General features: G+C 39.7%; 1 protein-coding gene across 2 annotated transcripts in view; it reads right to left on the reverse strand.

The window, feature by feature from the left end:
• Nucleotides 1-288: 288 nt before the first annotated feature.
• The window catches only part of LOC111866900, a 34,411-nt gene continuing 13,677 nt past the window's right edge, over nucleotides 289-21,022 (reverse strand). Inside the window, exons 5-7 of one of the 2 annotated variants that reach the window (XM_023856250.2) lie at nucleotides 19,309-19,497; nucleotides 13,143-13,908; nucleotides 289-5,100 (exon numbers count right to left, since the gene is read on the reverse strand). In XM_023856250.2, the coding sequence (XP_023712018.1) occupies nucleotides 13,186-13,908; nucleotides 19,309-19,497 (912 nt within the window). In that variant the 3' untranslated portion in view covers nucleotides 289-5,100; nucleotides 13,143-13,185. Of the gene's footprint in view, nucleotides 5,101-11,536; nucleotides 13,909-19,308; nucleotides 19,498-21,022 lie in introns of those variants that run through there. The other variant, XM_023856251.2, reaches the window with a different exon arrangement.

Genomic DNA, 21,022 nt, shown 5'->3' on the forward strand with positions numbered 1-21,022 from the left:
TAAGAAACATAAAGTCTTTTGTGTAAAGATTTACTGATTGTGTAATATATAATATAATATATAACTTATAATATGGGCACATACTTCAGAAAAGACAGGCAAAATCAAGCACTAATATCAGCAATTACATACATAATAGCAAAAGTAGGAATACCCAGCTACATCACTTCTAAGCAACTTCTTCAATTCAACCCACCCATAAGCCAGTTGTATGTCCTGCCTAGAAGGATGGCTTACTGATTACTGTCCTGTTATAGGATTGACCTTGATGAAATCCTACCACATATATGACTTGGCATAAGCCTTTATTTTCATATTTACCATACAAATGTACATCTCTAAGTCAGAGTTCAATCACAACATGGGAAGGAAACCATTTCCAGCAATGTAAGTATCATATGTTTGTATTTATACACAAAATATATGATTTACATGTAGTTTCAGGAATTTGTAAACATTATTGAAAAAAGGTTTTTATAACAGTAAGAAGAGTGCATGTAGAGTCCAACAATTTATTACCTTTCAAAGAGTTTTTATTAGGATATTTGATAGGTTATAGTTTCAACAATATATATAGTACTTCAACACTAATACCCTCATCATTTAAATCCTCTGATTTAAAATGTGGCTAACAGCCCCACCTTTTAAATCATTATTTCCAGACAATACCAACTGAAGAATTAATTCCTTAATTATTAAATCTCAAATTGTTATATATTTACATCTGCACTATTTCTATGAATAAGGAATACCATTCATTCATCCTTCACAACCACACAATTTGACCACCCCAGATTTTCTTCCACACACATATCAGTCATATTGATAATCTGATACTCCTCCTACTTCTTTACACAAAAGTATATGCTCTTTTACTTCAATTTCATTGACAAATCTATCTTACATTCTTTAATAAGTTAGTTTCAGGGCTGTCCATCACACCCTCTAGTAAAGGTAAAAGGTAAAGTTGGCCATGTTCTTAATTAATTAAGCACTATTCTGTGAAGACATATGAAGAATTGATGCATAGCTCCAATATTCATGATGTTGGGGCTAGATGGAGGTGAGTGGACAGCTTCACACCTGGTCACTTCACCTCCAGGGATATTGTTCCTGGCATCCATTCGATAGGAGGATAGGTGGGCCTCAGAGCCAGTCTGGATGCTATGAAGCAGAGAAAAATTGAACCTTGGCCATCCAGCTTACAGCTCATTGCTATAGCAACTGAGCAATCTCAGCTTCACCTCCTCTAGCAGAGTGACAAAATATGAGTCAATAAAATGGCCACAAATGGATATAAAACATAAAAAAATATGTGACATTCTAACCCAGGAAAAACATTTATTTATCAACATATACTCCACCAACACTTGTCCAATTCCTTTACCAGTACAATGAAACCCACAGTATATAATTCTTTTGACTACTGTCTCGGCCACTTACACACCTCCGTTTCAACATCTTCATCATCAGTGAAATGTTTGCCACCCAGTCGTGAACTGCTTTACATAAGAAACACTACCCACTGTAAACAGAAAATATTTCGTTATTAATATATTTTGCATTGAATCCTTTTGCCCACATAAAACGCACAAAAGAAAGCTGCTCTTTGGTAGTACACAATCAAGCACAGTCATCATTTTGAGTGCTGAAACGAGCCTCTGAACATGTGCATACATGTCTGCTACCTACAGCTACTGTCATGAAGCTAGACTGTGCTGCTGTACACAGAAAACCAGTTATGTCCATTACTGCTGTTTTACTTTCATTTGTGACCTATTTACTGACTCTAGCCTCATATGTGTCCTCTCTTTCCAAACAGCTCCTTGTTCAAAAGTGCTTTTATAATCCTGTCAGTGGTATGTGCCCAAACTGTGATGAATCTGTTTCTACCATTACCACCAAGGAACACTGATTCTCACTGGAAATCATCAAAACATCAGGTCTGATGAAGTAATTTCCAGCCACACTGTGATCAGCCGACACTTGGCCTTGCCAGGAATTAGGCCATCCTGCCCATAGAACGTCACTATACTCCCCCGACTACATGCTTCAGAAGTGAAGGAGATTGCAAAGAACAAACATATTGTAATTACTGGTAATTAAGAGCAATAAGTGTCCAATACCCCACCATGGAAACAAAAGTTTATATACAATTAACTAAGTAATTCTAAGGTGAAAGCATTTATGCCATCATACTCAATCCATCAAGTACTTTTTTTAAAAGTTTCAGGGACTGGAATGTGCCTCTCTCCTCAGAAAGACTACTCAGATTGGCCCAACAGATAGGCCTAAATCTAGTCCCTATGTCCAGTTACCAGAGTGAACACAAGGCAGGGGTTATAAACTAAATTAAAGATAAACCCTCTGTGGGAGGAGGAAGAGTCCAGTTTTCAATTAGTTGATGGGGGGGGAGGCGATGGCTAATGTCAAAAATGTTAGTAACTTGTGTTAACATACCATAGTCGCAAACTTCTAATTTTTTTTTTTTTGCTTTCTCAATTGGGATATTTACTTACAAATCTGCAATTTCTTATTGCACATATTTATTTTTCCAGGCATAACCTGAAATCAGAATCACGGATGCACCCAGCAGAAATGATGGCTGCTACAATAACTACCATCATCCAAGCCACTTAAAAGGTGATGCATTTTCTGCCATGAACCTTCACCATTGGATGCTCCTTCTGGCAGCCAGGGGAAGGGGTGAATCAATATTGCGACTTCTGACGTAGGGTAATCAAAAAATACTCTAAGAAGATTCTGCATTATTTAAAGAACCAGCCTGGTGGTGATCAGAAACCCCAATGCTCCTTTGAGAGCAAAAATTCCTGGGTGCAGTCTACTAAAGCTGACATGGAATAAGCAGAGTCACACAGAGAATGTATCACTATATCAACCTCCCTGGAAGAAAAATAAGAAGATATGGCAAGATTTATGTGTTAAAGTACTGTGGCATATTTACTCTATGCAAGAACTGTTAAGCCACAGAAACAGCCCTTTCATGCAACAACAGAACAACACGACAATAGAAGAACTGCTGTTTCTATGTAATGGCCGGTAAACACCTTCCCCTGTAAGGATGTGACAACAATAGTCATCAAATCTAGAACCCACAATTATTAGTTACGTTACCCCTCATACAAGATGGTACTGAAGAACATGCTGGAGCATTTTCATTCCGAAGAAGCAGCTTCTGGTGCATACAAGAGTTCACCTGTCAAACCAGGGCCCAACACTGGTGCTGCCCTCACTGTGGTTTCCAAGTGGGCCAGAGATGCAGACAATGATCTTCAAGCCCTGATCTTGTGCAAAAGAGGCTGCTGTAACTCCAAAACTGGTGCTGAAGCCCCAGTAGTGATTCTTGAAGAGATGAGAGAGACACCACAAAAGGGGTATCATTATTCCTCTGAGAAAGAAACAAGAAGCACAGATGCTGCAGGTGGCCCTGCTCTATGAAGAAAAGAAAATTGTTGCTACTCACTTTCATCTCATTAGAAGATTACTTAAGCACTATGTCATAAAGACATATGGTGGATTGGAGGTATAGTTCCATCATTCTTGATCTCAGAACTAGATGGAGGTGAGTGGGCATGGAGTTCATCAATTGCTAGAGAACATACCTGTTCTTTACCTGGAATATAATAGATTTTCTTTCCTATGTCACAGTATATTGTAGCCTGTATATCCATTTTTAAGTAATGACTCTGTAAACAACAGCCGTTACTAGGTAATGGCTGCAACAGATACTTTAAGGCACGTCCACATTAGCAAGCCAAACCTCGTTGCAAGCAAAATACACCCAACGGGAACCATTCGCAGCAAGCCATCAATTGTTTCTAGCCGTCTCAGCAAAGGAAGTTCACCGTGTAGTTACACACCGCAGTGGATGGTGGCGAGCTGAACCTTGAGCTGACAGGCATAGTCAAAAGTAGTATGAGTGCGAGTCCTCATTAAGTATGGAGTGGACAAAAGAGAAGTGTTTGGAACTTACAAGTGCTTACAAAAAGCAAGAAATATTGTGGAATGTTCAACACCCACAGCACTACAACAAGTTAAGGAGATATGACGCGTGGGAAGAAGTGGCAGGAGAAATGGGAGTAGATGCGAAAACATGCAGAAGGAAAATAATGGCGTTAGTTGCATATCTACGAAAAGTGGAAAATGAAAAAAAGCATGGTCACAGGAAGAGGTAAGACATGTTTATTTTACATTATACACCAGAGATTGTATATGATTTGAAATATTTACAACACAATCTGAAAGTTTATATTCCCTGTATTAGTTCTATTATGTAGGATGTGTTACTACTATGCTGTTCTCTTCTTAATAGGTCCCGAGGAAATGTACAAAAGTTCATGGTATGCTTTTCAGTGACTGCAGTTTCTGTGGGATAAGGAAATCCAGTAGAAACTAGAAGCACTGTAAGTTCAGAACTCATGCTTTTACCTATTTCTTTTACTTTGCCTTCTATACTTACTGGGGAAGTTACATTTTTAGAATAGTACTGAGCATACATTCACAAAATTGATGTTGCAGATTTGGTTAGGAAAATTATAGGTGAAAATAGGACGAAAATAGAGAGATGCGGATCTCGGCTGTTTTCCTTATGGGGCCGGGATCACAAAAGAAAGTGACAAAGGAAACACATTGAGCTACTCTTCTCCTTCTGTCGTATTCTGCTGGAGCTGCGCAGGATGTCGCTCATATTTTCCGATCTAATTCAAGCATGTTGAGTTTGCCATGGAAACTTCCCTTCTTTGATAAAGAAATCTGCCAATTCGTTCCTTATTTCCAGTGCTGTTCTTGGGGGCCTTTTCGGAATTCTTTGCAGCTGTGGTAAGGAAGTTCTCTTCTCGTTATTGTTATTCCTCCAAGATCCTGGCATTATTCAACCTTCTACCTCAATCCATACTTCCTAGTGGCGAGTACAGGTTAATGGACTCCTTGTTTCTCCTCAGGAAGTGATGCAGGTGAGAGATGGCTATGACAATGAGAGTTGCATTTTCTGGCTGAAGCAACAGTGGTTTCCCCAGTACTCAGAACACAGATGAAGATATTCCAAACACGTTTTCAACCACTCTGCGAGCTCTGCATACCCTGCAATTAAACACTTGCTCCTTTGATTCTGTAGGATACATTCCTGGAAACACTTTCATTAAATGCTGACTGAGTGCAAAAGCTTCATCTCCAAGAGAAAAGTAGGGAATTTCTTTCTCTCTTCCATTCAAACATTGGGGTTGTGGACCATTTAACTCTCCTTTTTCAATAGTCTTATACAAAGTACAGTTTTTAAAAACTCTGCCATCTGAAATTCTACCTTGGCATCCCACATCAACGTATACAAAATTGTAATTGGCATTTACCACAGCAAAAAGTACAATACTAAATTGACATTTGTAACTGAAGTTTTCACTTCCACTGTTGACAGGAGCCTGCAGAATTACATGCTTCCCATCTAAAGCCCCTAAACAGTGGGGAAGGTTCCACTTTTCATCAAATTCTTCAGTGATCTTTAGCCAACCTTTTCGGTTGATGGTATCTCCAATGCAAAAATAGACCCCTGTGAATACCTCCATATTCAGTACAATGAAGTATAAATAGACAGAGTTGAATATGGTGCTTGAAAGAAGTAATTCTGATATAACAGCTTTGTTGATGGAATTTGTTTATATGACTGTAATACCTGTTCGCTTTGGGATTACCACCAGCAGAAAAGGGAACTAACATTGTAAACACGCTTCATTTGACTGTTCATGGTTATTCTCCGCCTTCCCAACCCTGCTTTCTGTCCACAAAAGCTGTAAACAAAGACCTTAGCCTTAGCCAGCACCACCATTTCTCATTGTTAACTCCTTGTGCAAATGGGTATTATAACAATATTCATACATGTTATTGAAAATTTTTATTTAGACAATCAAAAAGTATATTTCAGATTTCACTAGAGCAAGGAAACAAGAAAGACCTGGACCATGAAGAAGCTACAGCCCAGCAAGAGAGCCAGAGAAATAGCAATACATCAAAATCCTGTCTTCCCAAAAAGCAGATCCATCGCAAAGGAGAAAGGAAGAAGAATCTAGAAATCTCAATGTAGCTTTTGAGCTACTGAAGTCATGCACTTCGACTGGTGAAAATAATGATGAATCGCAACAGTTTGGAAATATTATTGCTACTAAGCTCAGAAAATATGACATGACTAGAAGCCTCATACAAAATGAGATATTTGGAATCTTCTTAAATGCAGAGAGAGGATTGTATAATCAGGCACAGTATGTTTCAGGTTTCAACATCCAAACCCAACCACTAGGTCAAAATGTTCCCTTACAAACCACCAACTCCACTGCCAGTTACAATACTCAAAAGTCTAAATGCAGACCAGGCACAAGTATACTCGCATTCCCCGACTCCTTCTCAACAGCACAGCCCTCTCCAGCTTCCATTTCCTCTGTCGCTACCACTGCTGCTACACACACCCCGCTGCCTGACCTTTCTTCTGATGAGTTTTCTCTGCAAGAACTTATTTAATATTAATATTGCTTTGTTTAACTTCAACCTGTTACTTTCAGTTTCTATCATTGCATTTCATTTTGTTGAAATAAAGAAAATAAATAATCCTGCTGTAAAATATTCTTTCAATAACACATAAACTCCTACCTTGATGTTTTCCTTCAGGGATGCAACAACTGCTTCACATACTCCTGGCACTATTTCGCTGATGGCTTGTTTGGATATCTTGAATAGATGCTGCAAACTTGTGTAAGAGTCACCAGTAGCCAAAAACCGCAAAGTCACTGCTAGCCTTTCCTACACACTGATTGCTTCTCTAAAACGTGTACTACTTTTCTCAACTTTGGGACCAATCATGTTCATAAGATATTCAAAATCCATTGGTGACATCCTGGTGAAGTTTTTATATTGACCACTAATTTCTTGAAATTTGAGATCCACAAGCATACTATTACGCTGTACTCTGCCCGCCTTGAGAAGACAAATTTGCCACCATCGCCTCTGCAGTCTTCTTCTTTTGGTAGCATAGTGGATATGAATACAGATGTATGCTGCAGCAGCTAACTTCAGCCTGTTTTTATCCATGGGTGTGTACTCCCATCACTTGTTTATCCACAACTGAACTAAATGGCTCGCATAGATCAAATGGGATGAGGTGCAGTTCGCATGGAATGTTATAACATGTGCTCGTGACTGGGCTCGGTTCGAAGCTTGGCTCAAAACTTGGTTCGCTAATGTGGACACAGCCTAACACGAACCACTGGAGTAAATGGGAAGCAGTATTCTCTATGCAGTACATGCAACAACTTACTTACTTACTCATGGAGTTGAGTCCTTCTTGAGGAGCCACCAATTCTGCAGCTACTCAAGAAAATCCCAGCATTTATGGAACACAAATATTCATTACCATGTTCACAAGAGTCCTCCACTAGTCCCTAGATCAATCCCATCCTATCTCTCTAAGATTCACTTTAATATTATCCACCCACCTATGCCTTGGTCTTCCCAGTGGTCTCTTTCCTTCTGGCTTTCCCACCAATATCCTGTATACACTCCTTGTCTCCCCCATTCATGCTGCATGCCCTGCCTACCTCATCCTTCTTCACTTGACCATTCTAATTATACTTGAAGAACAGCACAAGTTATGAAGCTCCTCATTATGCAGTTTTCTCCAAACTCCTGTCACTTCATCTCTCTTCAGTCCAAATATTCTCAACACCCTCAGTCTATATTTCTTGCTTAATGTCAGAGACCAAGTTTCACGCCCATACAGAACCACAGGCAAAATTATAGTTTTGTATATTCTAATTGTTATGTTTTTGGACAGCAGATGAGAAGACAAAAGATTCTGGACTTAAAGGTAACAAGCATTACCTGAGTTCAATCTCCTCTTAAATTCCTCCTGAAACAGGTTTTATTTGATATTGTTGTTCCCAACTATCTGAACTGTGCCACATTTTCAAAACATCTGTTTCCTATCTTTATGTCACGATTTTGCCCTGCATTTTGGTGATGAGACAGCAACATATACTTAGTTTTCTCTGTGTTTACTTCTAGACCAACCTCCTTTACTTGCATCAATGCACCATCTACCTGATGCAATAATGGAAGATCTGCAATACACAATAGCGTGCAGAATTTCCATAAATTAAGAAAATGACACCAGATAAGGAATTATCACAAAGAGACCTTTAGTATTTGTACATTATGAACCCAATGAAATAATAATACAAACTTCCAAGTTTTTTAGAACCAGAATTATGCAAGTAATAATACAATTTAGAATTGAAGAGTTGTTGCCGGATCCAAGTTTCATGACAATCAGTTCAGATATTCAAGTCATATTATCACAAGACTATTACTACTTTTAGCCCCTGGGGCTAAAGTAACATCGTTACCAATTGCCAACCATGTATCAGTATGTATACAGAGTGATTAACAAAGTTTTACCCTGGCTTATGGTACATATTCCTGGGGTTATTTCCTGCAAAATTTCCTTATAAACTTGTGGTCGATTTTCAATAGTTACGGAGTAACAATAGATTTTCGAAATGCATCATTGCGAATGCAGCACTATGCTTCCCTCCTGGGCGACCTTGCGTTCCAGTCAGCTGTGTCAGCAGATAAGGCAGACCGGCTGGAATGTTGCGCGTAGGTAGGCAGAGCAATCCAGTAGTAAAACAGGACGTTGTGTTGGTGACTTTGTGAAGTTAAGATGCCATACACATTTACCACTGAAGAATACGCTGATATGGTATTTGTTTTGGGTGTCTGTGTTGGAAATGCGAGAGCCGCTGCTGCCGAATATCACCGGCGTTATCCTAATAGCAGGATTCCGAATCCTAAATCCATTAGCACTACACTCAGCATATTAAGACAAACTGGTTCTGTCCCAAACGTTTGTATACAATACGAACGAAATCCTCAACATGAATTGTGCGAAGAAGAAATATTCTCGATGCTGTAGAGCACAGTCCACGTGCCAGTACAAGATGTCTAGCTCGGCGGTTCGGTGTTTCTCAGTCCATGGCGTTGAGGACTCTTCATGAGAACGGGCTGCATCCTTATCATTTACAACAAGTACAACACCTACAACCAGGAGACTGTGCTCTTTGTCTGCAGTTCTGCAACTGGTTAAATGGAAATCGGCAGTTGTACTGCTTGATAATGTTCTGCGATGAGGCAGGACGGGGTCAACAACAGTCACAACTTACATGTTTGGGCAGACAATAATCCCCGTGCCACGACACAATCAAATTTTCAACACCAATTCAGTGTCAATGTCTAGTGTGGTGTTCTGTATGATCAGCTAATCGGGCCGTTCATTTTTCCTGGCCGCTTCACTGGTGAGATTTACCTCCACTTCTTAGAAGAAGAATTACCACAGTTACTTGAAGATGTTCCTCTGGCAACAAAACGCTGGATGTACTTTCAGCATGATGGGACGCCTCCTCACTTCTCCCGCGCAGTAGCAGCTCACTTGGATTGGCATTTCCCACAGTGGTGGATTGGTCGCAGAGGCCATAACACCTGGCCTACCAGGTTGCCAATCTAACACCGTTAGATTATTGCATTTGGGGCTGGATGAAGGACATTGTGAACCAGGTAAAGGTACAAACATGCGAAGCGTTGCTTGAATGAATTCTGGACGCGGCGATAACAATAAGGAACAAATGTGTGGAACTGCGAAATGCTACAAGCGCGGTTCATACGCATGCGACGCGTTGTGTTGATGTGCAGGGAGACATTTTTTGAAAATCTTATGTAAATCCAGTCGTCTTCTAAAGCACCATAGTTTAAAGGAAACAGATTGATAGAAGGGTGTGATATGCAACCAGTGGTATGTTTACAGAATGGGATGCTAAAAAAATTTAATTTTGTAACATAAAATTGATGAAAAATGTTGCACAATGCAAAATTAAGAAACTGAAGAAAAAAAATTGGTTTTAGAATTCTTTTTCCTAAAACATTAACAATTTAAAAAGTGTTTGTATTGTATTTCTAATTTGTTTTGACTGAAATTCGAAGAAAAAAAGATTTTTCACCAGTTTTCAAATTACTGTATCTCTTTAATTATGAGCTGAATACCATTAGTATATTAAAATTTGTTGTTCCAAATTACCTCAGGAATTCCCTCCCTAAGTGGGGGTAAAACTTCGTGAATCACCCTGTATAGTGCAAATAATAATTTATTTAATTACCCCCAAATCCCTCTTTGTAATAAATCTTCTTTGTTCCCTGCTTATGAAAGAAATACCCTGCAGTCTTGGCTGGGTGGTGGCAGCTACAAAGTCTTCTTAAATTAACATGTCCATTTAACCCCTCCTATGCAAGGGCGTAACAGTGTACATATACAAAATTAAACATAATTATCAAAAAATTTGCAATTTGCCTCTGTCACAACTTCAGATCATCCATTTTGAGATGTACCAACATCTATATCCAGAAACAGCCAGCCTGTGGTGACAGCAACATTATAATATGCACTCTACAAACAAGTGCTTATTAATTTCCAAATATTAAGTGTACATATTTATCAATTAAGTTCATTTACACTCCCTGGCATTGGTACCACAGAAAATATCTAGCTGGACTGTGCTGCTACCTAGACTGTCGTGAAGCTGGACTGTGCTGCTACCTAGTGATACACATAGAAAACCTATTAGATTCATTACAGCTGTTTTACTTCCATTTGTGACCTATTTACTGTCTCTCGCTCATTTGTGTCCTACCTTGCCATATAGCTCTTAGATATTTTCATTCAGTCGTCAAGTTGTAAATCTGTCGCATGGCTGAATCATGATTTGAAACTTGACCACTGGAATGATATCATCTTTGCTATGCCTGTGATCCAGTGGGACAGTGCCAATGGGCAATGGAATGCTTCAATGTTGTCTCCTGTCAGAACCCTGACCATAACAGTAACCATGCCAATAGCAGCTGGAAGAATTTTTCCCAATGTATGGGGCTTTCTCTACCATTAAATTGTACAGGACGGAGTAGAGGAAATGCATGTTTTTCAAATGGCTAGTACTCGGCAATTCTGGAGTTGATGACCTTGGGTGTGAGCCCGTAGACAGCATAGACAATGCAATTTCAGTAGCCATGGTGCATTGGAATGTAGAGTATCGTGTTTTTGCTGTCAAATAGTTTTTTTAGAAACAGTGATTTTGTATTGTTTCATTTTGGTCCGTTACACTATTAATCACCAATTGTCAATAGATTTTCCGTCAAGTGCAACAATATATATTTTGGTCACTTATTTATCTCATCTGCCTTACATGTTTCGGTTCCAAGGAACCATCTTCAGAGGCACTTACAACAAATCATGAAAACACTGGCACAGCTCAACATCCACAAAGTGCAAGTGCTATACCTGCATTCAAGATACTGGGAAGTGTTGTGCTTTACACTCCGATATATGTAATAGTTTCCACAAATAACTACATACTGTGGATGTTGAGCTGTGCCAGTGTTTTCATGATTTGTTGTAAGTGCCTCTGAAGATGGTTCCTTGGAACCGAAACATGTAAGGCAGATGAGATAAATAAGTGACCAAAATATATATTGTTGCACTTGACGGAAAATCTATTGACAATTAGTGATTCTGTAGTTACTGTCCAATGTCTTTTCCATTGAAAGTTCAATGTTGAGCATCGAGGAACAATTCCGGATCATAACACTATACTCCGATGGGTTGACGCATTTATAACTACTGGATCTGTCATGAAGAGGAAATCACCTGGATTCTCCATTCAGTATGGAACCCAGAAAATGTTTACACAGTGAGAAGGGCGGTTCTTGCTAGTCCCAGACGTTCTGCTAGGTGTCAGGCATTAGCTTTGAGTATGTCACGTTGTTTGCTACATTGCATCCTACACAAAGAGTTACAATTTCATCACTACAAAATAATGATTGTCCACCAGCTGGCCAAAGGGATTTTGCACAACGCAGAGAGTTTTGTGAGGAAATGCTCACCATACTTACTGAAGATGCTAACAACATCGTAATGATGAGTGATGAAGCACATTTCCATCTGAAGGATTTGTAAACAAACAAAACAGCCGGTTCTGGTCAGGGGAGAACACACAAGAGTTACACCAAATACCTCTCCACAGCTCAAAAGTGACAGTGTGGTGCAGTTAGGGATCCTTGGTCCCTACTTTTTTGAAGAAGGGGAAACTGCAGTTACAGTGACTTCGGCGCTCTACATCGACATGTTAAACAACTTCCTGCATCCAGAACTCCTAAGGCATCAGGTAATCATGAGACAAATGTAGTTCCAACAGGATGGCACCACAGCTACCACAGCAAGAGCATCAATGGAAGTTGTTCGATGCATGTTCCCTCAACATGTGATCTCGCGTTTTGGTGATGTTTCTTGGCCCCTGCGCTCCCTTGATCTATTGGTTTGTGGGATACCTCAAGACAAAAGTGTACACAAACAGACAACAAATGATCCAAGAGTTGAAACTTTCCATTCATCAAGAAATCACAGCTGGGCTGGAAGACATGTTGGAGAATGCGAAGCAGAATTTTGAGGAGAGGCTCCAACTGTATGTCCAGCAAGGTCATCATCTGACTGACATTATTTTCCACAAGTAATGTAAGTTAAAAATGCGTTAAAATACTTTCTTTTTGTGTAATTAAAAAGGTTTTATCTTGAAAATCAACAAAGTTATTCTTATGTTAAAAACATGCGTTTCCTCTGCTCCACCCTGTATATGCATGTTCATCACAATCCTTTAGAATCTATTGGCTGATATTGTGAGCCCCTAGATGTCATAACCAACAGGTTGAGAGCCCCTGAATTTAACCTGCAGTATTCCTTTGCCTAGCTATACACTGATGCACATATATCATATTATGCACTATTTAAGAAAAACCGAACATATGCAACTAAATTAGCACTCACACTTTTCACTGTACCTGTACAAATTCATCAACATATTAAAATTCACACTTCAAAAGCATTTGTCTCACCTAGAACTAAAAAATGGCTGACCATCAGAGAGTGTTTTTGTAATCTCATACATTCTATGTTCACAGTGTACAGTTGCAAAACTGAATAGGACGGCATGTTATCCTATATAATTCTACTAGTACACAAGGAACTAATGTACATGGACACATACATGTATATGGGCCTCACTTTGTGCAGAAGATGGGCTACTATATTCAGTCCCAGTTCTCTTCTTCAGGAAGTTCAGGAAGAGGAGGGCAAGTCACTGTAGTGTCTATAGTTTCAACTGCATTGGTTTCACTTTTAGGAATATTCTTTTGGTCCTTCCATTCACTTCCTTTCTTGTCTCTCCAGTTCTCACTGTTACCAGTCCTGTTTCTAGGTCTAAATGTTCCTTCACCTCTCTGTGTCTGCTTGCCATAAAAGTCGTAATCCTTCTCAAAACGATCATCGTGGCCCCACCGCTCACTTTTCTGTCCACGAGGAGAGCCCCATACATCCTCATTTTGATCCACATCTTGTTTCATATGGCCCAAATGCTTTTTCCAACCTTGTTCCTCTCTTGATGAACTCAATTTCTTTCCCTCATCACAATCACCACTACCATAAGTACCAGCTTTGATTCCATCTACCCTTGCTTGGTTAGGTTTTTCTCCAGTTTTTCTTCCACTTCCAAAACCGGGTTTTGCACCAAGCAGTTCTGTCCTTGCTGCAGTATTTCTTGGCCTGAATGCACCATTCTCAATTATGGTCTGATCAACAGAATTGCACTTGGCCAGTATGCCACTTGCATCTTCACCGACCAATTTCTTTTCAACAGACTCAGGCATGTCTGGTACAGAGACATGATTCAGTTCTGTGTGGGTATTATTTGTGTCAACTTTAAGGCCCAATTGGAGACGCTGGAGCTGCATGATGGCATTTGCTCCCAGGTGCACCTGCAATCCATTACATAACATAAGCACACATTCAATAATGGGTATTAAACAACCTGAAAATTGATCACTGCTAGGACAATTCGCCACTACATCCAGAAAAATAAAGCATATCACTGAAATTAATTTCTGTAAACCTTTCAAGAATACATATATTGGCAACTGAGCTTGTTTGTATATCAAATCGGACTCAGTCTGACATTCAAATGGAACATTTTTCTGATGTAAGGAAAAACCCGACATCTCAGATTACATGACTGTATACCAGAAACCCCAAACATGACTCCTGTCAATGTTAGAGTACAATATATGACCTAAAAAGAGCTATATTTGCTTGCACACCCTTACATCTGGATGAGAAATTTCTGGAGAAAAATATTACATGCTATATTTTTATTCCAAAAATTTAGCTTCATACTGTCACATGTTTATGGCTCTGAGACCAATAATAATGGGTTCTAGGCTGGATGACTGGATTTATTAACACCTTCTTTTACAATCACTCTTAATCATAATCAATTATAACAGCTCACAATCAATGACTGCTTAAGACTTGCTCCATTCTGGCTGGACTATAACTGTCTTGTCTTCTAGTCTTTCTTCTACAGTGACTGACTTGGTTCTGATTTACAAATCATTCACTTCTGATTCATGAATGAATTACAAATGATGAAGGACCAGTCGCTTATGAATGAACAATGAATGCATGCAAGTCAAAGTCACATTGCAACTGGCAGTCAGTAAATCTTGGTGTCGAGCCCCAGGTTTGACAGTGACGGTCTTGTTTTTGTGGGGCGCCCTATCTGACTAGAGGACGGGTCTGTCTTTTGTATATGCTGCTGGTCCTTGCCAGCACAGTCTTTCTCAGGTCTGAGTCCCTTGGTACTTGCGACCATACATTACTGTCTCAATTCTGAGATGTCCCTTTTTGCCACCTCGTACGACTTGCAGGGTCGCAGTGGAGGTATTCGATCCCGCTTCCACACAGGCAATGAATGCATTCTCAGTCAGAGTCAGAGTCAGAGTCAGAGTTACATTGCGACTGACGGTCGGTCAGTCAGTCAGGTAGTATGTGTGCCGAGCCCCAACATGTTAATTATTATCATTTGACAGTTACGGTCTTGTTTCTGTGGGGCGCCTTCTCTGACGAGAGGACGGGTCTGTCTTTTGTATATGCTGCTGGCTCTTGCCAGCGCAAAGACTGTGCTGGCAAGGACCATCAGCATATACAAAAGACAGACCCGTCCTCTAGTCAGATAGGGCGCCCCACAAAATCAAGACCGTAACTTATCTGCACATCTGCTTTTATAGTGTAGCAGTAACCATGGAAAATGTTTGTTGCTTGTTCATATCCACGGAAACCTATGCTGAATCTTAGTTTACATGGAGATGCTTTTTGTACTGAGTTGTTTCCTAGAAATCCACCTCTATAGAAATGTGTGTTAATTTCACAGTAACACTCTGGTTTCCATAAGTTTACTTCCATTTTTCGTGTCCCACGAAACATTTTCAATAACCAGTTCTAAGAATCACTCTCTATGGAAATGTGTTTTGTCACCTTGTTTCCTAGAAATGGGTCTACATGACACAATATTATTGGTAAGTATAAGTAAGTATAAATATTGAATTGTGTAATTAGCGCCCTTGCACCCTCATACTCTTGCACACTGCCTGCTCCTGATTCATGTATTACCAGTTTGAACAAACACGTGCCAATGCTTCCCCAGAAAGGCCCACAGACATTAACACTTAATTAGATCATGAAATACAGGCAATGGAACCTGCCAATGCTTAAGGACTGGTACCTGTACACAGATGGTAAGGGAAAAGGTAAAGTGGGAGAAGCTATGAGGCAGACACTACATAAGAACTCATGATCAGTGGTGTCCACATGCTTCTTGCTGCTGGTGAGTGTGCAGTAGATATTATCACAGTATAAGGGAATGCCAAATTGCATCCTATCAAATTTGGTTGCTGAAATGTCTCACACACACACAGGTAGTATGTACAAATACAGAATTTCGACTACTACCATTTACTTTAACCCCACATGGGAGGAGTCATATCTTTCTATTGAATTTATATATTGGTCAGGTGTTATGGTTGTTTCAATCTTTTTAATGAACTGTAAAAGTACAACCTTTAGCAACATTACACTTCACACCTCACCAATGCATTTATTAATATAAATGCAGGATTCATTTTGTAAATGAATAAATATGACTAAGAGAAATAATTGTTAAGTAAGTCAGTTAATTAACTACAATTCATGTTTCAATACACATTACTTTGCTTTATCTATAAAAAGGGCATTTCAAATTAAATACATCCCTCTGTCTTCTGCTTAACAAATATCTTGGAACTAAAATGAGAAATTCAGCGTATACATGTCTGTCTAATTTTCAGACAAGTGTGGAGGCATTATTTGCCATTATTGGAGCCCACAAAACTTTTATGCACATCTATAGTCACTCAGTAATGATGAAGTCACTGTTGCCATGCAAAACTCATCAGATGTGACACCTCTCATATCTCTGGCCAACACTCTCTGCCATAATACTGCTATCTCTGGCACTCTTGCTCACACAGACCATGCCAGTCAAACATGGGAAGTGCAAAATTAGTGTCATATACAGAAATTACCTGAGCATGCCTGCAAGGGAGGGGGGGGAAGACTGTTGCACAATCTGTCATGTCACTTTTAAATAATTTGAAAACAAAAATAGGACACTACAGATATAAACCTTCTGGCAACATGACAATAAATTTAAATAATCCAATGTACTGGGAGCAGGCCTCAGGCAGAAATTTCTGGTTAAACATGGACCTCTGGGTACAATTATAAAGCTTATTCTACTAGTGCAGACTTTCAGTCCTATAAATCCTGCATTGTTAATATCTTATTTAGATAATATGAACTTATAGTTCAAGAATAAAATTCAGTTTAGCTCAACTGCTAATGTTCTGGACTTATAGGTGCATGATTATGTGATGAAATCCTTCTTTTCTTATTGAAATGGAGGATGGACAGACATAGAGACAGCATGGCGAACTCATAAGCTTACTTTCTTTTTTTAAGCAAAATACATTACGTGGGTAAGAGGGGACTTTGGAAAGTAATGAGATTACTCCCATTACTCATTATCTGAGTACTGGGAATTTTTTTTTCTGAAATAATGCCCTTTACACACTACATACATTTTGCAGTGCCCCACCCACTTCTCAAACACTTGTATATAGCCATTTCCGGACATCCTGCATAGGGTAGTGCCAGTGGCTTGTCTCATTTCAGTTTCAATGCGAAATTTCTGTCCTTATAGCTGTATTTATGCACTACAAATGCACGGGAGCCATATGGAGACTGCAGGTTGGGTGTTCCAGAGGTGTTCCATCAATGTCTGCTAGTCCTCAGTCATCACATGTGCATTGTCTTGAAGCAGAAACGATAATTTCTTCAAGAAATCTGTTCTCTTTTTCTGAATAACATTCCTCAAATGATTCTGAAGTGCATTTTCATAGTAAACACCACTCACAACTTGCTTCAGAAGCAGCCAGTGCTGAAGAATAATACCTCCTGAGTTAAAATCAGATTTGAGGTTTTCACAGCAGTGACTATGAAGAATGCCGTCTTCTGGGATGTGGTGTCGTGTAGATCCTGTGTGAACCGATGTTTCAGAGGAACATATCACCTCCATCTTCAGGACAGACAAATATGCAAGCAGGGAACAAGCTTGAGCAGATGGCTGCAGCTCGCGGATTTTTCTAATATGACCTTCACTGTTCCTGATGATGATCCTGTGCAAAATTTCTTGGTGGACAATTTTCATGTTCCCATACAGTTTACTGTTGTTTTGATTCCAGGTTATAATGCCTTATCCAAAACTCAGCAGAAATTATGGATGAGAGAAAGTCAGGGGTTTGTTTAACAAGAGTAACATTTTTTTGATAGACTTCCAGATGCTTTCGTTTCTGCTCATTGTTGAGGTCACAAGGAACCCACCTTGCCCACACTTGACTTATGCCTAACTCCATTGTAATGATATGGTGAACCCTTTCAAATGACACGTTTAAACTGAGAGGCAATTCCTGTAACACTATTCTCCTGTCCTCCTTCAACAGTTGTTCTGCTCTATCAATATTCAAATCTCTGACAGCAGTATCTGGTCTCCCACTCTGAATGTCAACTGTCCTTTCATTTTTGTCTTCAAAATGATTTCACCATCGAGACACTGTATCTCAGCTGATTGCTTCTGCTACACATGCATTCTGTAACATCTATTCATTATGTAAGATTTGAGGCTTTCACAGTGGTGACTATGAAGAAAGCAGTCTTCTAGGATTTGGCACCATGTATATGTGGTGTTAACCGACGTTTCGGAGGAACGTATCGCCTCCATCTTCAGGGTAGAAGAAAAAATATAAGAAATCTGCAAGCGAAGAGACCGTAAGCACACAGTCTGCTTTTACCGGTTCTTACGGTCTATTCGCTTGCAGATTTCTTCTATTTTTTCTTCTACCCTGAAGATGGAGGCGATACGTTTCTCCGAAACGTCGGTTAACACCACATATACACGGTGCCAAATCCCAGAAGACTGCTTTCTTCATCTATTCATTACTTTTTCTGAGCTTCACACAAAATTCTACTGCACATCTCTGCCTTAGAACATATGACATATCATTCCGCTCAAACACTACAAAACAGAGTTCTCATAAAAGCTTACACACACACACACACACACACATGAAAAATGATGACTTTTGCTCTAGTAGCTGAACACACTTGAGGAATCAAAACAGCAGCACATGTAACATCTCAATCAAGGCCACTAAAGATTACTGGTCTAGCCTCTCTCATTAGTTTTCAAACTCCCTATTTAATAGAGTATATTAGCGTCTGCCACCCAAGTGGTATCTTTTCTCTCTTGAAGTGTTTCCAATACATATTTCAACTTCCTCCCTCTTGAAGAAGAAAGTCGTCTTTTGGGATCTGGCGCCGTGTATTCTTGGTTTTAACCAACATTTCGGAGGAACATCTTCATGGTAGTTGAGTTGCGTGCGAATACAGATAGCACTTCCTCGCACTTTTATCATCGATTTATAATACCCTCATGATGGTACAAAAATGAATATATATAGGTCAACCTAGAATAACAAATTTGATTAAAACTGAACAGTTTCATGATTGGTGACACATGTGGGAGTACAGATGAACAATCAGACAGAACCTCACTCAAATACCTACACTTCGAGCAAAGAACATTTGAAAGAAAACTGAACAGATGGGTCACGATGAATTGAAGTGAATATCCAGAAAACTGAGATGGTGTCATTAAATTGTATCGAGTTAATCAGAAGCTATGAATGCTCATAACTGCATGCATCAACATATAAGAAAGCAGACACCTGATAAAATGCCTGCAGCTGCCCTGACAGTGGGGCATAGCGATTGGTTGCAAGATCCAGGGCAAGCAGCAACCAACAGCGACACTGTCCACTCAAGTTCCGGGACATGAGGGTTGTCCGAACACGCAGCATCAATTCTTCCAGCTCACCTGCCCGGCAGTCATACAGCTTCCGGCCATTTACTGCCAGCTGCACAACAGAAAGGTGCAAACTTCAACCTTTTCATTAGCATCCCAACACAAAGATTCATTCCATTCATTTCATAAGAACTAAGAGGTTGAAACACTGGGCAGAAACCCACAATATCCACTTTCAATTTAACCAGTGTAATGTGCGCTGATGCTTCAGCATGAAAACTGGAGCAACAAAAATGATATAAATACAAACAGATTTTCAACTTTCACAAATTCACAGAATGGATTCAAATTCTCATACACATAACCAGTACCTTTATCTGGGGGAGGGGGAACAGGGGTACTCAAGCACATGCACCGTTCCAAATTATATAACTAAGTGACAAATTTTCATGAAAACATTCAATATATCAATCCATATGTGATCTCACATTGATGTATGTTCATTTTCAAGAAATGATGTTATGGCAATTTGTTTTGCTAAGGAATTCCAATTTTTGCAAGAAAAATGAAGGACAGTACAGCTATCATACAGCCAGAAGAAAAGCACTGCATATACCTCATGGCTGTTCTACTCAGCCCAGTGTGTTAACCTTTATCACCTTCCAGTATTCCTGTCATACGAAACACTGCATTTTGCGAGTGAACCACCTGATGATTCTTTCCACCACCAAACATACTGGTATGTACTCACACTGCTACATGCTTTGAAGTTTGAAGCTGAAATGAAGATATGACAACAGCAATGCATTTCCACCCAAGCTTCAGCATCCTACTTCACATGCAGGTGGGAAAAAGGATCTTTAACCACGGAGAAACTCTACTTTAGGGAAAATGCCAGGTCTTCAAAGAGAAATTGCAGGCATAATACAATTTGAATTGTAATATACAGAGTGATTCAGAAAGATGGACACAATTTCAATTGGCTATATTTCCTTAACTATAGATTGCATTTGAATTCTGTAAAGTACATTTGAAAGAGGATGTTGTAAAGTTTCTAATATTACTGCTAGAGCACTCCAGCACCGTGTCAGTTGTAAGCGAGATGGCTACTATGCAACACAAGATTTTTTGCATTCATGAGTTCAGTAAAAGTGAGTCTGCGACTGCGATGCATTGTGCATTTCGTCGCAAGTTTAACATCCAACCTCCAACGAGGAAGAGCATTTATTGTTGGAATAAACAATTTGATGAAACTGGCTCTCTGTGTAAGGGTAAAAGCCCGGGCCGATCTCGTGTATCGGAGTAGAACGTGGAGCGCATTCGAGTGAGCTTTGAGCGTAGCCCAATGAAGTCAACCCGTAGTGCTAGTAGAGAACTTGGACTATCACAAACAACTGTCTGGCATGTACTGAGGCACCACTTAGTGTACAAACCATACCACCTACAACTGGTACAGGCTCTTCGTGCAAACGATAAGGTAAAGCGTGTAGAATTTTGTGACTGTATGCTCAAAATCATGGAAGATGAATTGTTTCTGCGATGAAGCTACATTTCACCTAAGTGGGAAAGTCAACAGGCACAATGTTCGCGTATGGGGGGCTACAAAATCCCGGTCTAACACTCGAACATGCGAGGGA

The sequence above is a fragment of the Cryptotermes secundus genome, unplaced genomic scaffold, assembly GCF_002891405.2.
Source record: "Cryptotermes secundus unplaced genomic scaffold, Csec_1.0 scaffold810, whole genome shotgun sequence".
In the NCBI taxonomy this organism is placed as follows: domain Eukaryota; kingdom Metazoa; phylum Arthropoda; class Insecta; order Blattodea; family Kalotermitidae; genus Cryptotermes; species Cryptotermes secundus.